The following is a 25,637-nucleotide window of genomic DNA, read 5'->3' as shown; positions in this document are numbered from 1 at the left end:
AGATATGCACAAGAGTACACATATGTACATCGAATACATACATATGCATAAACATATATGCATACATATGTGCATGCACACATCACCCTTACTGCTACATGGCTCTAATTCCCTTCCCAGGTGTAAGAAGCTACATCTCTGGAGCCCAGTTTTCCCACAGAGCTCAGTGAGGGCATCAGTGATGTTCCCCCCCAACCCCGCCCCTGCAATTCCCTGGGAAGACCACAGGACCAATCCTCACAGGGCTCTGGCATGCAGAGAGGACAGGCACCTGTGTCTCCCTTTTTATTACAATTCCCACCATAGATAAGGAAGAACTATCACATTTCTGAGGCTCGATCTGTACTTCAAGAAGCCTCCTTCAGAGATTCAGAGCCTGATCTTAACCCCATGGCAGATCCCGAAGTCTTTTTAGGCCCCTGAATCTCCTTTGTCAAGCCCACAGGTAGGCACACTGAGGGGACTTGATAATGGGAACTGTGGAGTCAATATCTTCAGGTGATCGTCTTCCCTTTTCCTTATCCTGTTTTTCTCTCCTCCATCTCAAAAGCCAGGAAACACAGTCTTTCTCTATATTTTTTCCTCTGTCTCTTTTTGGTCAAATATCAAACATTTGAAATACCTACTTTGTTCAAGACACTTTCTCCTGTCCTCAAAGGGCACAGCCAACATTCTGCAACTCAAGAGCCACAGAGTTATCACCTCCAGGAAACCAGGTCAACAGAGGAACAAGTGAACAAGATAGTTAGGGCAATGCAGAGGCTGAGAGCACACACTCTGGGAATGTAATCCACCACCCTCTGGCTGTGTGTTCTTAGGCAAGTCACTTCAGTTCTGTACCTCATTTGTGTTATCTGTGAAATGGAGTTGTTGTAAAGACTAAATGACTTAGTGTATGTCAAGTTTGTCGAGCAGTACCTAGCAATAACAGAAAGGCAAACTTCCACTCGTGATGTGGAAGAATTTCCTAACCCAGATGTGTTCCACCCAAGGACCGGGCCCCTCCAGATATTGTGAGCTCCTTGTCTCTAGAATCACGGAAATTGAACAGTCGCTTTCCTAGGATGCTAAAATGATGAAGGTGAAAGGCAGAGGGGTCTATAACCTCATGACATCTGAGCAAAATTCTCTGAGAATCCACAGCCCCTTCCTTAGGACTCGGGATACTTAATCTGTAATAGCTGTATTAGCAGTTGCACTTATAAATACTGACTGATCACAGGTACGGGAGGCACCAGGAAGAACTAATAGCTTGAGAGTTTAATTCATTGAATTATTGAGAGAGAGAAGCAGAGGCAGGCATCCAGAAAACCAGTGATTCCCAGGAGAAGAAAGACAGAGACAAAAGTGGGGCAGAAGCTAGCTGAGGACAACCTGAGCTGGATGAACTGGGTTCAATTATTGATCTGAGGGACCTACAGTGCCCAGAAGAACTTGCAACCTAAACTAAGTAGGAAATAAGAAATTAGGCTGAGATACCACCTTCTCTGAAGCAAGAGACATGAGGTAAACCTCTAATTTGACAAAGAAGACATTTCAGAGAACTGAAAAGAGAAGAAGCCAGCCTAGAAAGGACCTGCAGAATCCCCAAGTGGAACATATCTCTGCAGGGGGCCTATGCACCCAACACTGCCAATCTGCTTGCCTTACTGCTGGAAGAGAAAAGATAGTAAGCAAGAAGAGGCTGGAATCCCAAAACGTGGACCCAGAAGACATCTAGAGATCTTAAGGTCAGGTGTTGATGTTGCAAAATCAGAGGGCTGTTGTTTATTCAAGATCTGACAAAGCTGTAGTCCTAAGTCATAGCCTGTCATCTCTGAAGGCAAGAAACAGAGGAGAACACAAGGCTTTGTGGATTGGGAGGCAGAAATGCGTGTAGGAAGGAAGGAAATCAAAAGGATCCCAATATGTAGGAGCAAAGGATAGGGTGGAAGGAGTGGGTCAGCAAGGAGGCTGAAGGCACTTGGCAATAAGACGGCCTCTGTTGACAGAGGACACACCAGCTTAGTTCTCTACTGCACATGTACAGTTTGGGGAAGAGGTGTGACAGAGCAGTTTAAAACACATAATTTACAGTCAGTGTGCCCAGGTTTGAACCCTAGATACACCACTCACCAGCTCTGTGACTCTCTGAACTTCAGTCTCCTTTGTTGTAAAGGGCAAAATAATGGTACTTCAAACGTAGTGTAATTGTGAGGATTAAATGAAACAAGTGGTAAGCACAGACTCTGTCTAATAAATGTTAGCTGCATTTTTCCAGTTTAGTCAATTCTCTACTGTCCTTGCTCATTCAGGGGAGTAGATGCATGGACAACAAGTAGCTTTCCACCAGGGTACTGCTCACCCAGCATCCCAATTTGGGAAGTGCATTGTGTGCTGACAATGTGTACTCCCTGGTTTCATTTGGGCTGTCAGTGTGTACTCCCTGGTTTCATTGGGCCAAGAGAAGGACCCTGCATAAGTGATGAGTAAACAAGAAAAGGAAAAACAACCTCAGATGACAAATGTTCATAATGTAAAAATTTTAATAGAGAAAGTTTAGAAGTATAGAAATAATCCACATTTCCTGTCTGTCAAGGAAGGGAGTAAATACCTTTTAAAGTGAAATGATGTGACTTAGAAGGCTTAGAAAGACTCCCAGTCTCTCCTGGTCCTTCCCAATCACCACCTGATGGCAAGACCCATCATTAAAATGTCATTTCTCTAGCTTATTGTATGAGCGGTTATGCTAATCGCTTGCAGTAGAGTTTGCCAAACACTCACTCAACTGTCATTTGACAGCTCCTAGGCAGGGTAGAAAGTGGCACACACACAAACATACATGTGTGCACCATCATCTATTTGGAAGTGAAATGACTTGCCCGAGGCATGAGGAAAATACATGATGCTGTCAAATCCAGCTAAATGGGAAGGAGCTAAGTTACTGCCCCTGAGAAAAATCTCATAAATTTGGAAAATTCCAAGTTCAAGCCAAGGGTGATGAGATAGCCCTTTACCACCAGGACAAACTGTGTCCCAGGGGTGAAGCTAAAAGATACAGAGAAGGAAATGTGGAACGAACCCAAAGAGTTAAATAAGTACATTGCCTAAGAGTGAGATGAAAGTGATGTGTCTCATGTTGCTAATATCTATTGACATTTTCAAGATTTATAAACTCCATTTTAGCATTCCATATCTCAAGATCTATTCTACACTGTAAAAATTATCTCATGGGTGAGAAATATGTATATATAGACAAAAAATATCCATTGTAACATTCTTGGGGTAGCGGAAGCATAATGAACCATTTAACCTCATTCCTATATGTAGCGTATATAGATCTATGCAGAGAAAAAGATCTTTAAAATATGCACACAATTCCAGTGGAATTATAGGAAATTTAACCTTTTAAATTACGAAATGAATATAAATAAACACACCTTTTTTTTTTTTTTTTTTTTTTTGAGATGGAGTCTCTGTCTGTCGCCCAGACTGGAGTGCAGTGGCATGATCTCGGCTCACTGCAAGCTCCGCCTCCCAGGTTCAAGCCATTCTCCTGCCTCAGCCTCCCGAGTAGCTGGGACTACAGGCGCCCACCACAACGCCCAGCTAAGTTTTTGTATTTTTAGTAGAGACGGGGTTTCACCGTGTTAGCCAGGATGGTCTTGATCTCCTCACCTCATGATCCGCCCGCCTCGGCCTCCCAAAGTGCTGGGATTACAGGCGTAAACCACCGCACCCAGCCAAACACACCTTTGTTTTTAAATACAGACAATACAATATAAAGTTAAGTATGAAAATTCAGAAGGTAACCACATTACACATAAACACTTTTTAAGGACTCTTTCCACACCACAACAAACACATTAAAAAAATACTTTTCTTTACAAAAATGAGATTATTCTTTTTTTATTATTATTCTTTAAGTCCTAGAATGTGCAGGTTTGTTATGTAGGTATACATGTGCCATGGTGGTTTCCTTACCCATCAAACTGTCATCTAGGTTTTAAGCCTGGCATGCATTACATATTTGTCCTAATGCTCTCCCTCCCCTTGCCCTCCACTCCCCGACAGCCCTGGTGTGTGATGTTCCCCTCCCTGTGTCCATGTGTTCTCTTTGTTCAACTCAAAAATGGGATTATTCTTTAGGCATTGTTCTCTACCTTGTTTTTGTCACATAACAAAATGTCTATGACATTTTGTGTTGTCTGTGCTATCAGACTGCCTGAATTCAAATTCCAGCTCTACCACTTACTCCCTGCGGGATCTGGTAAATTACTTAATTTTGCTACACTCCAAATTTGTATCTGTAAGTTTTAATTATAATGATGTCTATGTCATAGGATTTGGAGAAAATAAAATGATAAAAGCTTTGCAAAGCACTGAGCTCAGTGTGTAGCATATATCAGGTGTTAATAAATACTGGCTAACATTACCCATCTTATTTCTTTAGAGACTGCATGATGTTGAGTAATAAAAATATACTATAAACTATTTAATAAATCATCTATTTGTGAATACTCTGTTTCCTCTGTGGTTGTTTTGTTTGTTATGTTGTATTACGTTTAGTTTGCTATTGTAAGCAACATCACAATAAAATGTGTGTACATATATTTTGATATACAAATATTACTATTTTTAAAGGATAGCTTTTCATAAGTAAAATTATTGGACAAAGAAGTGCAGATTTTCAGTTCTGATGGAGACTACCAAAGGGTCAACACTGATTTACTCTCTTACTGCTAGTATACATGAGGATCTAATTCCCTTTGTATAATGTCAAAAAAATTTGCATAAAACTGATGAGTGAGAATTGAATTTCAGTCCACATTTTCTGATTATCAATTATGCTGATCATCTTGTCATACATTTTATTTGGTAACTGTGTTGCAGATATTTTCACTGAGTCAATAGTTTCTATTTTAGCTTTGCCTATGATCTCTTTTGGTATAATTTTCAAATTTTTAAGTGGGTTATTTTGTCATTCTTGCTCTTCATTTCATTTCTTGCTTGGAATGACGTTTCCATCCTGAGACTGTAAAAATGTGCTCCTTTAGTTTTGGCTCAAACTTACTTTGTAGTTTGGATTTTTAACTGTTAGGTTGTTCATTTATCTGGGTTTTATTTCTATGTGTGGGTTAGATAGATAGAAATCTAGCCTTATACTTTCCAAGTGTTCAACCAATTGTCACAAATATCATTAATATTCCATTCTTTCTTTGATGCTATTAAGTTTTACTATATATTAAGTTGCAGATAAATTACTGTCTGTATATATCTACCTATATATATGTATGCATAAATACAGATCTACAAAATTCTTTATGGTGGTCCATTGATTTGTTTTTCTCTGTTTGTGCCATTATCTTGTTTTTCACTATTATGTAATTTGATTGGGGTTAGAAAAGTTCCCTGAAATTGTTCTAATTTTTTTCAAAATTATTTTGTCTGTTCTTAGCCATTTATTCATCTAGGTGAATTTTAGAAAAACTTTCACAAGTTTCATTAAAAATTCCCCTGGGGTCTTATTAGAGGTGCATTGAATTTTATTAATTTGAGAAGAATTAACATTTTTAAAATATTGATATGAATATAATATCTGTTTATTTAGATCTTCATTTTGTGTTCTGTTACAATTTCTTCGGATAAATCTTACTCATTTATTTTTATTGCTCACGTTTACTCCTAAGTATTTTTTAGACTTTCTTACCACTGTCAATTGAAATGTTTTCCAAATTACATTTTTCTAATATAAGTATTAATATTTGTATATTTAATTTTATCTGGTTAGTTTGGTAAAGTCTTCATAGATTTTAAATTTTTTCAGATGATTATCTCGGATTTTCTAGGTGGACAGTTTCATCATTTCTAATGTTTATGTCTTTTAATTCTTACTTTTTCACTGATTGAGACCACTATATCAACAGTATAGCTTAACAGTGGTAACAGGAGCCATCCTTTTCTGCTCTTTTCATGATATTGGTAGAATAAGACTCTTAATGATCAAAGTTTTATAATCATGTAATATTTGAATGTTTAGAAAAAGGATGTTATAATTTTATAATCAGAAAAGTTAACATATTTTAAAAACTAATCACAGTAACATAGGCTATTCCTGGTAGTACTCCTATTTTGAGTGACATCTTTGGACCAAACGCTTAAAATTAAAGTATCCACATCATATTAACCAAACAGAAAGGTTTAAACAGACATTAAGCAGGTTTTGCTCTGAAGACTTAAGGAAGGCTCATCTGAATTCTGTGGACAATAAGGAGCATTGATTAATTCTGATGTTCATTATTGTACTATCTCAACTATCACCACCACCTCCAGAACTATGAGCAGGAGAGGACCCTGAATGAAAGGGTGTCATTCATGGAGATACCCTGAATGAAAGTATCCTCATTCAAGGTGGGACCCAGAAACCACTTCCTCTGGAACAAAAAAAAAAAGAAGCTAAGAAGTTGGTCAAGAGACAACCTAAAAAGAATCTTCAGAAAGGGAAATGAGAAGAACTCAGGCAAATTAGGCCACTTAGAAGTTCCGAAGAACACATGGAAAAATCTTTATCTTTCATTTGTATAAGTCTATGGGGTGCAAATACAGTTTTGTTACATGAATACATTGTGCAGCGGTCAAGTTAGGGTCTTTAGGGTATCTACCATGCAAATAACATACATTATACCCATCAGACAATTTATCATCATTCATTCCCCTTTTACTCCTGACCCCCACTTCTTCTGAGTCTCTATTATCCATCATTCTACTCACAATGATCCTATGTACATATTTGTGGCACCCACTTATGAGTGAGAACATGTGATATTAGTGTTTTCTGATTTTATTTTTTTTTATTTGTATATTTGTATTTTTGTGCCTGGCTTGTTTCACTCAGAATAATGACCTCCAGTTCCATCCATAGTGCTACAAATGACACGATTTCATTATTTATCATGGCTAAACAGTATTCCATTGTGTGTGTGTGTGTATGTACATGTATATGTACACACACCACTTCTTTTATTCATTCATCCATTGATGGACACTTAGGTTGATCTTTGCTATTGTGAACAGTGCTGCAATAAACATATAAGTACAGGTATCCCTTTGATATATTGATTTATTTCTTTCCGTATTCCGTTCCATTGATCCGTTCCATTGTCTGTTTTTATACAGCACCATGCTATTTTGGTTGCTATAGCCTTGTAATATATTTTGAAGTCAGGTAATGTGATGCCTCCAGCTTTGTTCTTTTTTCTTAAAATTGCTTTGGCTATTCTGGCTCTTTTGGTTCCATACGAATTTTAGAATCGCTTTTTTCTAATCTTGTGAAAAATGATATTTCTACGTTGATAGGGATTATGTTCAGTATGTAGATTGCTTTGGGCAGTATGGTCATTTTAACTATATTAATTCTCCCGATCCGTGAGCATGGAATGGAAAACTGAAAATCTTCAGTTTCTAGTTTAGGAGGCAGCCTGGATAATTTTAACTGTTCCCTTGTTGGATTTTTACTACCTGTTTCTCCATGGTTTCTTAAAGTAAATATTTTTAAAAACTGTAACACAGTGAAACCCCGTCTCTACTAAAAATACAAAAAAATTAGCCAGGCGTGGTGGCGGACGCCTGTAGTCCCAGCTACTCAGGAGGCTGAGGCAGGAAAATGGCGTGAACCCGAGAGGCGGAGCTTGCAGTGAGCTGAGATCACGCCGCTGCACTCCAGTCTGGGCGACAGACCGAGACTCCATCTCAAAGAAAAAAAAAAAAACAACCATAACAAAGGGCTATGAGCTATTTTTACAGGCTTAAGCTTATGAAAGAAGCTGTCTTGGTCAAACTGCCTTTTACATCTCTCCCACTGCTTCTCCAAACCCTATCCAGGAAGTCCAGAGACATGGAGATAAAGAACTACAGCAGCAGCACCTCAGGCTTCATCCTCCTGGGCCTCTCTTCCAACCCTCAGCTGCAGAAACCTCTCTTTGCCATCTTCTTCATCATGTACCTGCTCACTGCGGTGGGGAATGTGCTCATCATCCTGGCCATCTACTCTGACCCCAGGCTCCACACCCCTATGTACTTTTTTCTCAGCAACTTGTCTTTCATGGATATCTGCTTCACAACAGTCATAGTGCCTAAGATGCTGGTGAATTTTCTATCAGAGACAAAGGTTATCTCCTATGTGGGCTGCCTGGTCCAGATGTACTTCTTTATGGCATTTGGGAACACTGACAGCTACCTGCTGGCCTCTATGGCCATCGACCGGCTGGTGGCCATCTGCAACCCCTTACACTATGATGTGGTTATGAAACCATGGCATTGCCTACTCATGCTAATGGGTTCTTGCAGCATCTCCCACCTACATTCCCTGTTCCGTGTGCTACTTATGTCTCGCTTGTCTTTCTGTGCCTCTCACGTCATTAAGCACTTTTTCTGTGACACCCAGCCTGTGCTAAAGCTCTCCTGCTCTGACACATCCTCCAGCCAGATGGTGGTGATGACTGAGACCTTAGCTGTCATCGTGACCCCCTTCCTGTGTATCATCTTCGCCTACCTGCGAATCATCGTCACTGTGCTCAGAATCCCCTCTGCAGCCGGGAAGTGGAAGGCCTTCTCTACCTGTGGCTCCCACCTCACTGTAGTGGTCCTGTTCTATGGGAGTGTCATCTATGTCTATTTTAGGCCTCTGTCCATGTACTCAGTGATGAAGGACCGGGTAGCCACAGTTATGTACACAGTAGTGACACCCATGCTGAACCCTTTCATTTACAGCCTGAGGAACAAAGATATGAAAAGGGGTTTGAAGAAATTAAGAGACAGAATTTACTCATAGAAAGAACAAAATGTTGGCATGTCAAAATCAGGACATCACCTAAAAGATTATTATCAGTTTATCCTCCCTTCCTAACCCTTTTCCACATGGCACTCAAAGAGGTCATGAAAAGTGGTATTGGATATCAGTAAGAGAATTAACCTGGGAGCAAAACAATTGGTTTCTATGCATGATCTTAACCAAATACATATTCAGTCTCAGGCTAGGTACTGTTAGGAATCCAGATTTCAGGAAAAGGTTTCAGGTTTTGAAAGCTGAGTATTGCCTCCTCAATAGATTGGCAATCATATAGAAAAATAAAGCTATCTCCAAATAACTTGTCTATAAGCCTGACAATGGCTAGCAGTCAAGGAGTTTAAATCCTGTTAGTTTTTTGTTTGGCGGCGGGGGGTTGTTCTTGTGTGTGCATGGCTTTTTTTTTTTAGAAACATAATCTCACTGTGTTGCTCAGGCTGGAGTACAATGGTGCGATTATAGCTCACTGCAGCCTCTAACTCCTGTGCTCAAGTGATTCTCCTGCCTTAGCCTCCCAAGTAGCTGGGACTACAGGAACATGCCACCACACTCGACTTTTTTTTTTTCTTTGTAGAGACAAGGTCATGTTATCTCACCCTGGTAGGTCTTGAACTCCTGGCTTCAAGGGATCCTCCTGCCTCAGCCTCCCAAAGTGCTGGGATTACAGGGGTGAGCCACCACGACTTATAAAACTCATTAGTTTTAAGAAGAAGAAACTACATGGGTTTGATAGGTCATTGGGTAAGACTTCTTGAAGGAATGGCATCTTGAAGGATGGACTGAATTTTGAAAGAGGAAGTTTCAAAAGATGAAGAAATGGGCAAAGCATTTCAAATAGTGAAAACCACCCAAGCATGTGGAGACAATAAGCACTGCAATGTGTTTGAGGGACAATGAAAAGCTGAGGCTTCATCAGTTTGAGAGAAAGGAGAATACGGCTGGAAAGAGAAGAATCTACAAAACGCATTTATTCTCCCCACCAACACTTAAGTTTCATGACAGTGTGAAGGCTCAGTACCCAATTTCTTTTCCCTTCCCTCTTAATTCTTCCCTTCTCCATACATCCAGCATCCTCACCAAGCTGCATTTTCTATCCTAGAGAAAGCTAATGTATCAGTTAGGAAAAAGCTCAGTTGTGCTATGGAAACAATCAACCTCAAAGTCTTAGGACCTTAAAACCAAAGGTTTATTTCTCATTCACATTGTAGGTCCACCGTAGAAAAGTGTAAGTGTGCTACTTATTTTCAACATGCAGAGACCCAAGATCGTGGAGCAGTCACCACTGAAAACATTAATCATCACTCTGCCAGAAGCTGAGAAAGGCTCTTGGAGGTTTCACACTGGCAGTTAAAAACTCTGGCCCAGAAGTGACCCTCACCTCTTATGACCATAACTTATTGTCTAAAACACCTCTCATGACCCCACCCAAACACAAGGCAGCCAGGAAGCACAATCCAACTATGTCCCTCTAAGATTTTAGAAAGCCAGAAGTATTTGATAAACAGCATTCATTACTACTACCCAACTATATTAACACACAAACACATCAGTGTGAATTAGTTGCTTCATCAGTTCTCCTGGATTGTGTTATTGTCAATAACAATAGTAACGTAAGACTTACACACTCTCTGGGATTTTTCTGCTTCAATTATTTCATCAAGTTCCCATAACCATCAGCTTTTCTAGGTCACAAGCTTGTGTGGCAGGACCTGACGCTGAATACAAGTTTTTTGGCCTTAAAGATTTAGTAAGAGGTGAATGGTGTCCAAGGAAATACAGGGACGCCTAGGTTCCGACATCAAGGTCCCTGCTAGTGCTTTCACTACGTGCTCCTAATTATAAGGGAGTAACCAGAAAGCCAGGAAAGAAACCCAAAGCAATAACCTTCGTGTTTGTACAGGCACACCTGGTTTTCACCACTATCTCTCACTGATCATTTGGTTTGTGGGATGCTGGCTAGAAGATATGTACCATTTCCACTTACTCAATTTATGTGCCATAGTTTTCTCAAGCTCAACCAAGTTCAATTAGCTACTTCAGAATGTTAGGAATATCTATATTAAATAAATCTATTCATAAATTATATGTATATTACATATACATTAAATAAGTAAATTCATTAATTATGCCACCATTAACTTATAAATCCAATGAAGTTCTTTAGTCCTGAGAACACTAACTTACTTTTTTAACTTATTTTAAATTCCAGGATACATGTGCAGGACGTGTAGGTTTGTTACATAGGTAAACGTGTGCCATGGTGGTTTCCTGCACCTATCAACCCATCACCTAGGTATTAAGCTCCACATGCATTAGCTATTTATCCTGATGCTCTCCCTCCCCACTCCCACCCAGACCCCAGTGTCGGTTGTTCCCCTCCCTGTGTCCATGTTTTCTCATTGTTCAGCTCCCACTTATAAGTGAGAATATGCAGAGTTTGGTTTTCTATTCCTGTGTTAGTTTGCTGAGGATAATAGATTCCAGCTCCATCCATATCCCTGCAAAGGACACGATCTTGTTCCTTTTTATAGCTTCATAGTATTCCATGGTGTATATGTACCACATTTTCTTTATCCAGTGTATCACTGATGGACATTTGGGTTGATACCATGTCTTTGCTATTGTGAATAGTGCTGCAATGAACATATGTGTGCATGTATCTTTATAATAGAATAATTTATATTCCTTTGGGTATATACCCAGTAATGGGACTGCTGGGTTGAATGGTATTTCTGGTTCTAGGTCTTTGAGGAATTGCCACACTATCTTCCACAATAGTTGAACTAATTTAGATTCCCACCAACAGTATAAAAGTGTTCCTATTTCTCCAGTCTCACCAGCATCTGTTGTTTCTTGACTTTTTAATAATCACCATTTTGACTGTCATGAGATGGTATCTCATGGTGGTTATGATTTGCATTTCTCTAATGCCTGTGATATTGAGCTTTCTTTCATATGTTTGTTGGCCGCATAAATGTCTTCTTCTGAGAAGTGTCTGTTTATGTCTTTTGCCCACTTTTTAATGGGGTTATTTTTTTCTTGTAAATTTTTTAAGTTCCTTGTAGATTCTGGATATTTGACCTTTGTCAGATGGATATTTCTGATCTCACATTGCCATCAGCCCCAGACTTCTTTTTCTCAACAAATGCATGGCAAAAAAAATCATAAAAGATCTTTTGTGAATAATCCTAGAGATATTACCAAAAGTGTAAAGAAAAGGAAATTCTAGATAACAATTAACCACGAGAGTGCACTTTGGGATGAAAGAGTTCATACTCTAGCCCTCAGGTAAGTCCTAAACTTCTCAGTCAGAGCTGGAGTGTTTTCTCTGTCAAAATATGAAGCTACTTCCCACAAGACATCCCGTCACTCTTCAGAAGGAATGAACTGCCATGAGCAAGGAGTATCTATAAAGTGTAGTAAGATTTTTGCTGTCCAATCAAGAAAGTCCAGAAGTCAACCTAGAAAGTCACTAATAAGCATGAGTAAGAGGAAATAAATAGATTATGAAGGTAGATATAATCACAGGGAGGGATTTCAACAGGCCTCTGGACATCTTGCCACACTGTCTCAAATGCTGCTACATAGTCCTTGAGAGTAGACAAGGAATCTCCTTGTCAGTTCCTTGTTTCAACCATATAGGTACCCAGAAGGGGCTGGCTGAATACAATAGAGAAATAATACCATACGTCTCTCATTTGTTGACAAAACACAAAAAGTTTAAAAAATATATTGGGTTTTTCCAATGTAAGCTTATTACATATATACAAATATTTGTGATTTAGCTCAATACTGAAAAGGGGAATTCAGTTCACTGAACATATTTTACCTGTTTATCAGAGTAAGTGATGACAACTAGGAAGGGTGTGTAGCATGAGACCCAAGAAAAAAGTAGGGAAGAGGGCAGAGTATTTCTGGCATTGAAGAATCTAATAGAGAAAACATTATCAAAGAGGAATTAAAAGGAGTAGTCATAGAATTCAAGAGAAGAGTAAATTTGAAAAGGCAGGAGCCATTAACTGGTATCCAAATATGATGAGAGTTTAACAAAATAAGGCTGAAGATTGTCCACTGGCTTTAGTGACATGGTGGCCATTCATGACTTTGGTGAATGTGCAATGGAGAAATGGAAAATGGAAAACGAGCCAGATTGTGGTGTGTTAAGGAATGAGTGGAGGTGAGACTATGGAGAGAATGATTATAATCTGTGTCAATGTCATTCCATTGTCTTATGACTTGCATTATTTTCAAAGAGAAATCAGTTGTAATTCTTATCTTTAGTCCTCCTATAGGTGAAATGTCTTTTTGCTCTGACTGGTTTTATTTTTTGGTTTTTAGCAATTTGATTATGTGTGGATTTCTTTGTGTTTATCCTACTTGGGGTTTATTAAGCCTTTTAAATCTACAGATAGATTTTTTCTTCACATTTGATAACTTTGAGCCCAATATTTTTTAAATGTCTTTTTGCCCCAGTCCTTCTCTCCTCTCTTTTTGGAGTACTAATTGTTTAATTGTTAGACTTCTGGTAGTGGCTTAAATTTGAATCCCACTGAATAGCCTGATAAAAGAAAGGTAAAACAACTAGAGTAGTACAAGAATAACAACAATTCTTAAGACACAAAACATCCCTATAATGCCCAAAATACAAGCAGGTAGCAACAAAAGACCAAAAGCTATATTGACCCGCATGGTGTCAGATCTGAGCAGGAAGAAACAGAGGCAACCAACACTATCTGCCTGAGCTGACAATGTGAAAAAAATTAATTGGTAACTTCTCACAGGAATTTGTGGTGAGCCAATTTGAGAACAGAAGCTAAGACTCAAAGGGTTTTGTCCATTCCACTGTCATTTCAATGGGGCCTTAGTAAGCTCTGGTGATGCTGGAGCAGTCTAGGCCTTATTACCTCCCAAAGCTACTCATCCAATAATCTCTTCCAATACAAATCCCACACCAAGGATAAAACCAGAAAATAGAGCCAAGGTTTACCAAGATAAAAAAAAAAATCTAGGAAAAAAAGGAAAGGTAGAGACGTGAATGGATAAGAGGAACAAAGACAGATATCTTAGAAAATACAGGGCCTATCTTTAAACACATTATAAAAACAACAGCAAACAACAGAATAATATATTAAGATCCTCAAGAAAAGAATAGATGAGTCAAGATTTCATATCCAACTAAAATTACTTTCAAATATAAGGGCCACTTTCACTATTCAAGAACTCTTAAGGAACTTACCATAGAACAAGCTTTAGACAACCAAAATGACTGGAGAGACATCAACTTAAGAACTGTTGATAAACAGTAAGCATATATTTAACTGTAGAACTAACATTAAATGATGGTTACAAGATAAGAGAATACTGTTCATGGATAAATGCTCTGACTATGTAGTTACATACAACAATAAACAAAATGTGGGAATAATGAGAGGAGGATATAAAAAATAAAATAAACTTGCTTATTGCCTATTAATTATTAACTTGGAATTAAGAAGTATTATTTTAAGTCAGGTATTTTGAGAGAGGCAGAGAAGAGGTAGAGAATTACCAGCTAATTTTAATATTACTAATAATAGGGTACCAATAAATAATAACCAAAAAGTAGGGGGCTGGTATATATTAAAAAACACAATGACAAAAATGTAACATGTGGACATTACTTAGAGTCTGATTTGAAAAGATCAACTGAAAAGAGTAATTTTTAAGACAACAAAAATTGAATATGGTTTAGGCATTAGATGATATCAATGAGTTAATGTCACTATTTTCAGTGACATTAAATAAAAAGATGAAATTTTTATTTTTAAATTCTCATTTCTGAAAGATGCATCCTGAAGTAGGTCAATGAATTTATGCGATATCTGCAATTTGCTTTAAAATAGTCACCAGCAAATAAACAGGAGGAGGCATATAGATCAAACAAGACTGGAAAAATTTTTAAAATTACTATGCTAGGTGATGTGTCATGAGGTTCAATTACACTACACTATTTTCTATACTTTTATTTGAAATGGTTATAATAAAGTGTTTAATAAATCACACATCATATTAGCAATACATCTTACATCAGACCACAAGTCTCATGGCTCCTGATCTAGTACTCCTCTCCCATCTTTTCTTTTTTTTTTTTTTTGTTTTGAGATGGAGTTTCGCTCTTGCTGCCCAGGCTGGAGTGCAATGGTGCAGTCTCGGCTCACTGCAACCTCCGCCTCCCAGGTTCAAGCGATTGTCCTGCCTCAGCCCCCTGAGTAGCTAGGATTACAGGCAATCGCCACCATGCCCAGTTAATTTTGAATTTTTAGTAGAGACGGGGTTTCTTCATGTTGGTCAGGCTGGTCTCGAACTCCCGACCTCAGGTGATCCACCCGCCTCAGTCTCCCAAAGTGCTGGGATTATAGGCATGAGCCACCGTGCCCAGCCTCTACTCTCATCTTTTCTCTGTGGGTAAAAAACTGATTGTAAACTCATCCTTATTCTATAAGGTCCTGGAAGTCCTCCATGCTTCCAAAAATCTCTAACTAAAATTCTAATATTAGAGAATTCACTGAAGCCATCAATAACCTTTAAAATATGCAACCTAGGAAAAGGAGTCACTTGCCAAGTTATAAATCATACATGGTGGGAATGAATGATCTGAGACCAAGTTTTATATAGGGAGGTGGGAGAAGAGCATGTGAAGGAGCCAAGGAGGTAAAGAGAAGTAGGGAGAAATGTGGAAGCCTGGAAGAAATAATTTTTGCACGGAGATCAAAAAGAAACTCTCAAAACTAACAAAGGAACACTCCCCCAAGTCTCCATCCAGGTATCAGTGACTCTGCATTCTTCCACAAACTGGAAGCATTTAATCTTTGGTCCCCCTGAACAAGTAATCTACGCAAGTTTCACATGGGAAAAATGCATCCTGGATGAAAGGTAGATAAAGAGTTGCTGGGAATTATGGAAGCTGGGATGAGAAAATATCGGTTCCAATTAAAAAATAGTCCTTTTACAGATATATTTTTTTACCTTTGGCTCCTCTGTGGGTGTCCTAATTCAATTCACTGTACAGGAATAGTTTTGTAGAATCTTATCCATTGTGATTCTACCATATCAAGCTATTTTAAACTCACTGACTAGCAAACATTTTGGCCATCAGATAAGTGCTATTTTTTCACATTTTTCCTTTCTTCATTATCATCATCAATAATAATAATAGCATTGTTTGAGTGCTTCTTAAGACATCAAGTTAAAGGTTTACATGCTCGACTGCATGTAATTCTCACAATAACACACTGAGAAACTCTGTGAAACTATTTCACAGATGAAGAAACTGAGTCTCCTTTCCCAGGATAACAAGTGGAAGAGCTAGGATTCAAACCCAGAGATGGGTGATTCTAGTTTTGCTTGTGATCACTATGTAATATTGTATTTATATTATATAGGCAAAGATTACACAGGGAGAGCCCTAGATGGTCAGTATCTAAATACTATATACCTACTGGGAACTTAAGAAGTACATTTCTCTTTTTTTGTTTGTTTTGTTTGTCTTGAGACTGAGTCTCGCTCTGTCACCCAGGCTGGAGTGCAGTGGCGCAATCTCTGCTCGCTGCAAACTCCACCTCCCAGGTTCAAGTGATTCTTCTGCCTCAGACTCCCTAGTAGCTGGGACTACAGGTGCACACCACCACACCCAGCTAATTTTCATTTTTCTTTTTTAGTAGAGACAGGGTTTCACCATATTGGCCAGGCTGGTCTCAAACTCCTGACCTCGCGATCTGACCATCTCAGCCTCCCAAAGTGCTGGGATTACAGGCATGAGGCACCAGTGGCATGATCTTGGCTCACTGCAACCTCCATCTCCCAGGTTCATATGATTCTTCTGCCTCAGCCTCCTGAGTAGCTAGGACTACAGGCATGTGCCACCATGCCTAGCCAATATTTGTATTTTTGGTAGAGACAGAGTTTCACCATGTTGGCCACGCTGGTCTTGAACTCCTGACCTCAGGTGATCCATCCGCCTCAGCCTCCCAAAGTGCTGGGATTACAGGCATGAGCCACTGCACCACATTTCTCATTTGATTTTCTTTTCCACTGAGGCTAGGACAGAGCTTAGAACATAGTTAGAACTTTACATATGCTGAGATAAACTCTTCCAGGAATAATAAAGGGTAAGGATACAGAGGAGGTACTCTCAGCTTTCCAAAAGTTACATCCTAATGAGGTGACAGCATATGCAGTTCCATACAATGATAAGAGAGCCTGCTGAATATGCATCAAGATACACAATATTGGGGGGTGGGGCCAAGATGGCCGAATAGGAACAGCTGCAGTCTACAGCTCCCAGCGTCAGCAACACAGAAGACAGGTGATTTCTGCATTTCCAACTGAGGTACCCAGTTCATCTCACTGGGGAGGGTCGGAAAGTGGGAGCAGGACAGTGGGTGCAGCGCACTGAGTGTGAGCCAAAGCAGGGCAAGGCATCGCCTCACCAGGGAAGCACAAGGGGTTAGGGAATTCCCTTTCCTAGTCAAAGAAAGGGGTGACAGACCGCACCTGGAAAATCGGGTCACTCCCACCCTAATACTGTACTTTTCCAACAGTCTTAGCAAACGGCACACCAGGAGACTACATCCCACGCCTGGCTTGGAGGGTCCTACGCCCATGGAGCCCCGCTCATTGCTAGCATGGCAGTCTGAGATCAAGCTGCAAGGTGGCAGCAAGGATGGGGGAGGGGCGCCTGCCGTTGCTGAGGCTTGAGTAGGTAAACAAAGAGGCTGGGAAGCTTGAACTGGGTGGAGCCCACCGCAGCTCAAGGAGGCCTGCCTGCCTCTGTAGACTCCACCTCTGGGGGCAGGACATAGCCAAACAAAAGGCAGCAGAATCCTCTGCAGACTTAAATGTCCCTGTCTGACAGCTTTGAAGAGAGTAGTGGTTCTCCCAGCACGCAGCTTGAGATCTGAGAACGGACGGACTGCCTCCTCAAGTGGGTCCCTGACCCCCAAGTAGCCTAACTGGGAGGCACCCCCCAGTAGGGGCAGACTGACACCTCACACAGCCGGGTACTCCTCTGAGACAAAACTTCCAGAGGAACGATCAGACAGCAACATTTGCTATTCACCAATATCCACTGTTCTGCAGCCTCCACTGCTGATACCCAGCAAACAGGGTTTGGAGTGGACCTCCAGCAAACTCCAACAGACCTGCAGCTGAGGGTCCTAACTGTTAGAAGGAAAACTAACAAATAGAAAGGACATCCACACCAAAACCCCATCTGTATGTCACCATCATCAAAGACCAAAGGTAGATAAAACCACACAGATGGGGAAAAAACAGAGCAGAAAAACTGGAAACTCTAAAAATCAGAGCACCTCTCCTCCTCCAAAGGGACGCAGCTCCTCACCAGCAATGGAACAAAGCTGGATGGAGAATGACTTTGACGAGTTGAGAGAAGAAGGCTTCAGCCCATCAAACTTCTCCAAGCTAAAGGAGGAAGTTCGAACCCATGGCAAAGAAGTTAAAAAACCTTGAAAAAAGATTAGACGAATGGCTAACTAGAATAACCAATGCAGAGAAGTCCTTAAAGGACCTGATGGAGCTGAAAACCAAGGCACGAGAACCACGTGACAAATGCACAAGCCTCAGTAGCCAATTTGATCAACTGGAATAAAGGGTATCAGTGGTAGAAGATCAAATAAATGAAATGAGGCAAGAAGAGAAGTTTAGAGAAAAAAGAATAAAAAGAAATGAACAAAGCCTCCAAGAAATCTGGGACTATGTGAAAAGACCAAATCTATGTCTGATTGGTGTATCTGAAAATGACGGGGAGAATGGAACCAAGTTGGAAAACACTCTGCAGGATATTATCCAGGAGAACTTCCCCAATCTAGCAAGTCAGGCCAACATTCAGATTCAGGAAATACAGAGAACGTCACAAAGATATTCCTCGAGAAGAGCAACTCCAAGACACATAATTGTCAGATTCACCAAAGTTGAAATGAAGGAAAAAATATTAAGGGCAGCCAGAGAGAAAGGTCAGGTTACCCACAAAGGGAAGCCCACCAGACTAACAGCTGATTTCTCTGCAGAAACTCTACAAGCCAGAAGACGGTGGGGGCCAATATTCAACATTCTTAAAGAAAATAATTTTCTTTATTTTTATTTTTATTTTTTTATTATTTTTAAAATTTATTTATTATTATTATACTTTAAGTTTTAGGGTATATGTGCACAATGTGCAGGTTAGTTACATATGTATACATGTGCCATGCTGGTGCACTGCACCCACCAACTCGTCATCTAGCATTAGGTATATCTCCCAATGCTATCCCTCCCCCCTCCCCCCACCCCACAACAGACCCCAGAGTGTGATGTAAATAATTTTCAACCCAGAATTTCATATCCAGCCAAACTAAGCTTCATAAGTGAAGGAGAAATAAAATCCTTTACAGACAAGCAAATGCTGAGAGATTTTGTCACCACCAGGCCTGCCCTAAAAGAGCTCCTGAAGGAAGCACTAAACATGGAAAGGAACAACCGGTACCAGCCACTGCAAAAACATGCCAAATTGTAAAGACCATCAAGGCTAGGAAGAAACTGCATCAACTAACGAGCAAAATAGCCAGCTAACATCATAATGACAGGATCAAATTCACACACAACGATATTAACTTTGAATGTAAATGGGCTAAATGCTCCAATTAAAAGACACAGACTGGCAAATTGGATAAAGAGTCAAGACCCATCAGTGTGCTGTATTCAGGAAACCCATCTCACGTGCAGAGACACACATAGGCTCAAAATAAAGGGATGGAGGAAGATCTACCAAGCAAATGGAAAACAAAAAAAGGCAGGGGTTGCAATCCTAGTCTCTGATAAAACAGACTTTAAACCAACAAAGATCAAAAGAGACAAAGAAGGCCATTACATAATGGTAAAGGGATCAATTCAACAAGAAGAGCTAACTATCCTAAATATATATGCACCCAAAAACAGGAGCACCCAGATTCATAAAGCAAGTTCTTAGAGATCTACAAAGAGACTTAGACTCCCACACAATAATAATGGGAGACTTTAACACCCCACTGTCAACATTAGACAGATCAATGAGACAGAAAGTTAACAAGAATATCCAGGAATTGAACTCAGCTCTGCACCAAGCGGACCTAATAGACATCTACAGAACTCTCCACCCCAAATCAACTGAATATACATTCTTTTCAGCACCACACCACACTTATTCCAAAATTGACCACATAGTTGGCAGTAAAGCACTCCTCAGCAAATGTAAAAGAACAGAAATTATAACAAACTGTCTCTCAGACCACAGTGCAATAAAACTAGAACTCAGGATTAAGAAACTCACTAAAAACTGCTCAACTACATGGAAACTGAACAACCTGCTCCTGAATGACTACTGGGTACATAACGAAATGAAGGCAGAAATAAAGATGTTCTTTGAAACCAACGAGAACAAAGACACAACATACCAGAATCCCTGGGACACATTCAAAGCAGTGTGTAGAGGGAAATTTATAGCACTAAATGCCCACAAGAGAAAGCAGGAAATATCTAAAATTGACACCCTAACATCACAATTGAAAGAACTAGAAAAGCAAGAGCAAACACATTCAAAAGCTAGCAGAAGGCAAGAAATAACTAAAATCAGAGCAGAACTGAAGGAAATAGAGACACAAAAAACCCTTCAAAAAAAATCAATGAATCCAGGAGCTGGTTTTTTGAAAGGATCAACAAAATTGATAGACCGCTAGCAAGACTAATAAAGAAGAAAAGAGAGAAGAATCAAATAGATGCAATAAAAAATGATAAAGAGGATATCACCAACGATCCCACAGAAATACAAACTACCATCAGAGAATACTATAAACACCTCTATGCAAATAAACTAGAAAATCTAGAAGAAATGGATAAATTCCTGGACACATACACCGTCCCAAGACTGAACCAGGAAGAAGTTGAATCTCTGAATAGACCAATAACAGGCTCTGAAATTGAGGCAATAATTAATAGGTTACCAACCAAAAAAAGTCCAGGACCAGATGGATTTACAGCCGAATTCTACCAGAGGTACAAGGAGGAACTGGTACCATTCCTTCTGAAACTATTCCAATCAATAGAAAAAGAGGGAATCCTCCCTAACTCATTTTATGAAGCCAGCATCATCCTGATACCAAAGCCTGGCAGAGACACAACAAAAAAAGAGAATTTTAGACCAGTATCCCTGATGAACATCAATGCAGAAATCCTCAATAAAATACTGGCAAACCAACTCCAGCAGCACATCAAAAAGCTTATCCACCATGATCAAGTGGGCTTCATCCCTGGGATGCAAGGCTAGTTCAACATATGCAAATCAATAAATGTAATCCAGCATATAAACAGAACCAAAGACAAAAACCACATGATTATCTCCATAGATGCAGAAAAGGCCTTTCACAAAATTCAACAATGCTTCATGCTAAAAACTCTCAATAAATTAGGTATTGATGGGACGTATCTCAAAATAATAAGAGCTATCTATGACAAACCCACAGCCAATATCATATTGAATGGGTAAAAACTGGAAGCATTCCCTTTGAAAACTGGCACAAGACAGGGATGCCCTCTCTCATCACTCCTACTCAACATAGTGTTGGAAGTTCTGGCCAGGGCAATCAGGCAGGAGAAGGAAATAAAGGGTATTCAATTAGGAAAAGAGGAAGTCAAATTGTCCCTGTTTGCAGATGACATGATTGTATATCTAGAAAACCCCATTGTCTCAGCCCAAAATCTCCTTAAGCTGACAGGCAACTTCAGCAAAGTCTCAGGATACAAAATCGATGTACAAAAATCACAAGCATTCCTGTACACCAATAACAGACAAACAGAGAGCCAAATCATCAGTGAACTCCCATTCCCAATTGCTTCAAAGAGAATAAAATACCTAGGAATCCAACTTACAAGGGACGTGAAGGACCTCTTCAAGGAGAAATACAAACCACTGCTCAATGAAATAAAAGAGGATATAAACAAATGGAAGAACATTCCATGCTCATGGATAGGAAGAATCAATATTACGAAAATGGCCATACTGCCCAAGGTAATTTATAGATTCGATGCCATCCCCATCAAGCTACCAATGACTTTCTTCACAGAATTGGAAAAAACTACTTTAAAGTTTATATGGAACCAAAAAAGAGCCTGCATTGCCAAGTCAATCCTAAGCCAAAAGAACAAAGCTGGAGGCATCACGCTATCTGACTTCAAACTATACTACAAGGCTACAGTAACCAAAACAGCATGGTACTGGTACCAAAACAGAGATATAGACCAATGGAACAGAACAGAGACTGCAGAAATAATGCCACATATCTACAACCATCTGATCTTTGACAAGCCTGAGAAAAACAAGCAATGGGGAAAGGATTCCATATTTAATAAATGGTGCTGGGAAAACTGGCTAGCCATATGTAGAAAGCTGAAACTGGATCCCTTCCTTACACCTTATACAAAAATTAATTCAAGATGGATTAAAGACTTAAATGTTAGACCTAAAACCATAAAAACCCCAGAAGAAAACCTAGGCTATACCATTCAGGACATGGGCATGGGCAAGGACTTCATGTCTAAAACACCAAAAGCAATGGTAGCAAAAGCCAAAATTGACAAATGGGATCTAATTAAACTAAAGAGCTTCTGCACAGCAAAAGAAACTACCATCAGAGTGAACAGGCAACCTACAGAATGGGAGAAAATTTTTGCAATCTACTCATCTGACAAAGGGCTAATATCCAGAATCTACAATGAACTCAAACAAATTTACAAGAAAAAACCAAACAACCCCATCAAAAAGTGGGCGAAGGACATGAACAGACACTTCTCAAAAGAAAACATTTATGCAGCCAATAGACACATGAAAAAATGCTCATCATCACTGGCCATCAGAGAGATGCAAATCAAAACCACAATGAGATACCATCTCACACCAGTTAGAATAGTGATCATTAAAAAGTCAGGAAACAACAGGTGCTGGAGAGGATGTGGAGAAATAGGAACACTTTTACACTGTTGGTGGGACTGTAAACTAGTTCAACCACTGTGGAAGTCAGTGTGGCGATTCCTCAGGGATCTAGAACTAGAAATACCCTTTGACCCAGCCATCCCATTACTGGGTATATACCCAAAGGATTATAAATGCTGCTACAAAGGCACATGCACACGTATGTTTATTGCAGCACTATTCACAATAGCAAAGACTTGGAACCAAGCTAAATGTCCAACAATGATAGACTGGATTAAGAAAATGTGGCACATATACACCATGGAATACTATGCAGCCATAAAAAATGATGAGTTCATGTCCTTTGTGGGGACATGGATGAAGCTGGAAGCCATCATTCTCAGCAAACTATTGCAAGGACAAAAAACCAAACACCACATGTTCTCACTCATAGGTGGGAACTGAATAATGAGAACACATGGACACAGGTAGGGGAACATCAGACTCTGGGGACTGTTGTGGGGTGGGGGGAGGGGGGAGGGATAGCATTAGGAGATATACTTAATGTTAAATGACAAGTTAATGGGTGCAGCACACCAACATGGCACATGTATACATATGTAACTAACCTGCACGTTGTGCACATGTACCCTAAAACTTAAAGTATAATTAAAATAAATAAATAAATGTAGAATTCAGCAATAACAAGTAAAAAAAAAAAAAAAAGAAAGAAAGAAAACAGCCAAATGAAAATTCTGAAGCTAAGGAACACAATCACTGAACTGAAAAATTTCATAAAGAGTTTTAATAGCAGACTCAATCAAGCAGAAGAAATAATTAGTAAGTTCAAAGACAGGTCATTTGAAATTATCCAGATAATATCCTCTGAATTTATCCAGTTAGAAGAAAAATGATTTAAAAGAGGATGGAAGGCCTATGGGATTTATAGGACGCCAACAAGCAAACCAATATATGGATTATGAGAATCACAAAAGCAGCAGAAAAGCAGAAAAGAGCAGAAAGTTTATGTAAAGAAACGATGATGGAAATTTTCCCAAATCTGGAGAGGGAGAGAACATTCCAATCTGTGAAGCCCAAAGAATCTCATATAAATTAAATACAAAGAGATCTTCACAGAGACACATTAGAATCAATTTTTTAAAAGTCAAAGACAAATGGGGGTGAGGGATAAAAGACTACAAATTGGATTTGGTGTATACTGCTCAGGTGATTGGTGAACCAAAATCTCACAAATCACCACTAAAGAACGTACTCATGTAATCAAATACCACCTGTTCCCCAAAAACCTATAGAAACAATTAAAAAAAAAAAAGTCAAAAGACAGAGACAGTTTTGAAAAGGAGCAAAGCAAAGGAACTCATCACATACAAGGGAAACTCTATAAAACTATAAGTGAATTTCTCAGCAGAAATCTTTCTGGCTACAGGAAAATGGAATGATATATTTAAAGTACACAGAGAAAAAAAAACTGCCAATCAAGAATACTATACATGATGCTGGTATATTCAGAAACAACAGAGAAATAAAGATATTCCCAGACAACAGAAGTTGTGGGCATTCTAGATTTATTCTACAAGAAATGCTAAAGGGAGTTCTTCAAGTTGAAATGAAAGAACACTAACAACATGAAAACATATGAAGATACAACAAACAGTAAGGTAAGAATATAGTCAAATCCAAGGTACACCAATACTATAATAGTAGTGCATAAATCACCTTTAACCTTAAATTTTTTAAAAAGTTAAAAGACAAAAGTATTAAAAATAACCGTAGCTGCAATAATTTGGTAATGAATACACAATATATAAAAGACTTAAATTGTAGCATCAATAACATAATATGGGAAAACACCTTAGTTTGCACTGAGAGACCATTTGCAGTAGAAACCAAAAGTTTACAAGAGGAAGACAGCATGCAGCAAGTGAGCAAGCCAGGGACAGTGGCAGCGGTGCCAAGGACCATGGTGCTGCTGGCACCACCTCCACAGGCATGAAAGCAGTGCTCCCACTCCCTCCTCAGACTCCACAGTGTCCCAGGAGATTTTGCTGACAATTCCAGTTTCTGAATGAAACATTTCAGCAATGGTGAGGGCTTCAATCCCTTCTCTGATTTCCTTTCAACCATGAATGGATGGATGTGATGCCTGCAAGGGGAGCTCCCACCACCAGCCAAAGGAGGCAGTGAGTGATTGTGTAACCCCACCCAAGAAACCACACTTTCCCCATGGATCTTTGCAGCCCATGGATCAGGAGATCCCCTTGTGAGCCCACACCAGCAGGGCCTTGGGTCTGAAGCACAGAGCTGTGTAGACTCTGGGCAGCCACTCAGGCATGCACAAAGATGTGGGAGTTTTTGCATACTCCACCCAGGGAATTCCAGTGAGGCAGGAGACCCTTCCATTCCTGTAGGAAGGGGGCTGAAGCCAGGGAGCCAAGTGGAGTCATTCAGTGGGTCCCACTCCCACGGCACCTCAGAAGTGAAGACCCACTGGCTTGGAATTCCTGCTAGCCAGTGGTAGCAGGCTGGGGACTGCCTGAGACAACCAAGTTCCTGGAGGGGAGGGACAACCATCATCTCTGTGCTCAAGTCACATGTCCTGGCCTTCCTGCTCCAGGGAGTTCTGGGCAGTCCAGACAGGGAGGAATTCCCCACAGTGCAGCACAGCTGCTGTGGCAGATCGTAGTCAGACTGCTACTTTAAGTGGAATCCCAATCCATTTATCCTCACTAGGTGGGGCTTCTCTGGAATTTCAACAACTCCAGCCAGGGTTTTATGGACAGAAGTCTGATCTCCCCGGGACAGAGCTCCTGGGAGGAG

At 39.8% G+C, this 25,637-nt stretch overlaps 2 protein-coding genes across 2 annotated transcripts in view; one reads left to right on the top strand and one right to left on the bottom strand.

The window, feature by feature from the left end:
• Nucleotides 1-25,637, bottom strand: part of OR1L8 (olfactory receptor family 1 subfamily L member 8) — a 265,279-nt gene that overhangs the window by 197,421 nt on the left and 42,221 nt on the right. The window lies entirely within an intron of this gene.
• Nucleotides 375-8,809, top strand: LOC473049 (olfactory receptor 1L4). Its single transcript, XM_528419.5, has 2 exons — nucleotides 375-445; nucleotides 7,861-8,809. Exon 2 carries the CDS (start codon nucleotides 7,874-7,876, stop codon nucleotides 8,807-8,809), a length of 936 nt encoding a protein of 311 aa, XP_528419.5. The 5' UTR covers nucleotides 375-445; nucleotides 7,861-7,873.

This window comes from Pan troglodytes, chromosome 11 (genome assembly GCF_028858775.2).
Source record: "Pan troglodytes isolate AG18354 chromosome 11, NHGRI_mPanTro3-v2.0_pri, whole genome shotgun sequence".
Classification (NCBI taxonomy): Eukaryota; Metazoa; Chordata; class Mammalia; order Primates; family Hominidae; genus Pan; species Pan troglodytes.
The sequence above is the reverse complement of the archived record's forward strand: the minus strand, read 5'-3'. Positions and strand labels throughout refer to the sequence as shown.

What these genes read in the sequence shown, in the direction of transcription:
- LOC473049 (XM_528419.5), top strand. Translation starts at nt 7,874, where the DNA reads ATGGAGATAAAGAACTACAGCAGCAGCACCTCAGGCTTCATCCTCCTG.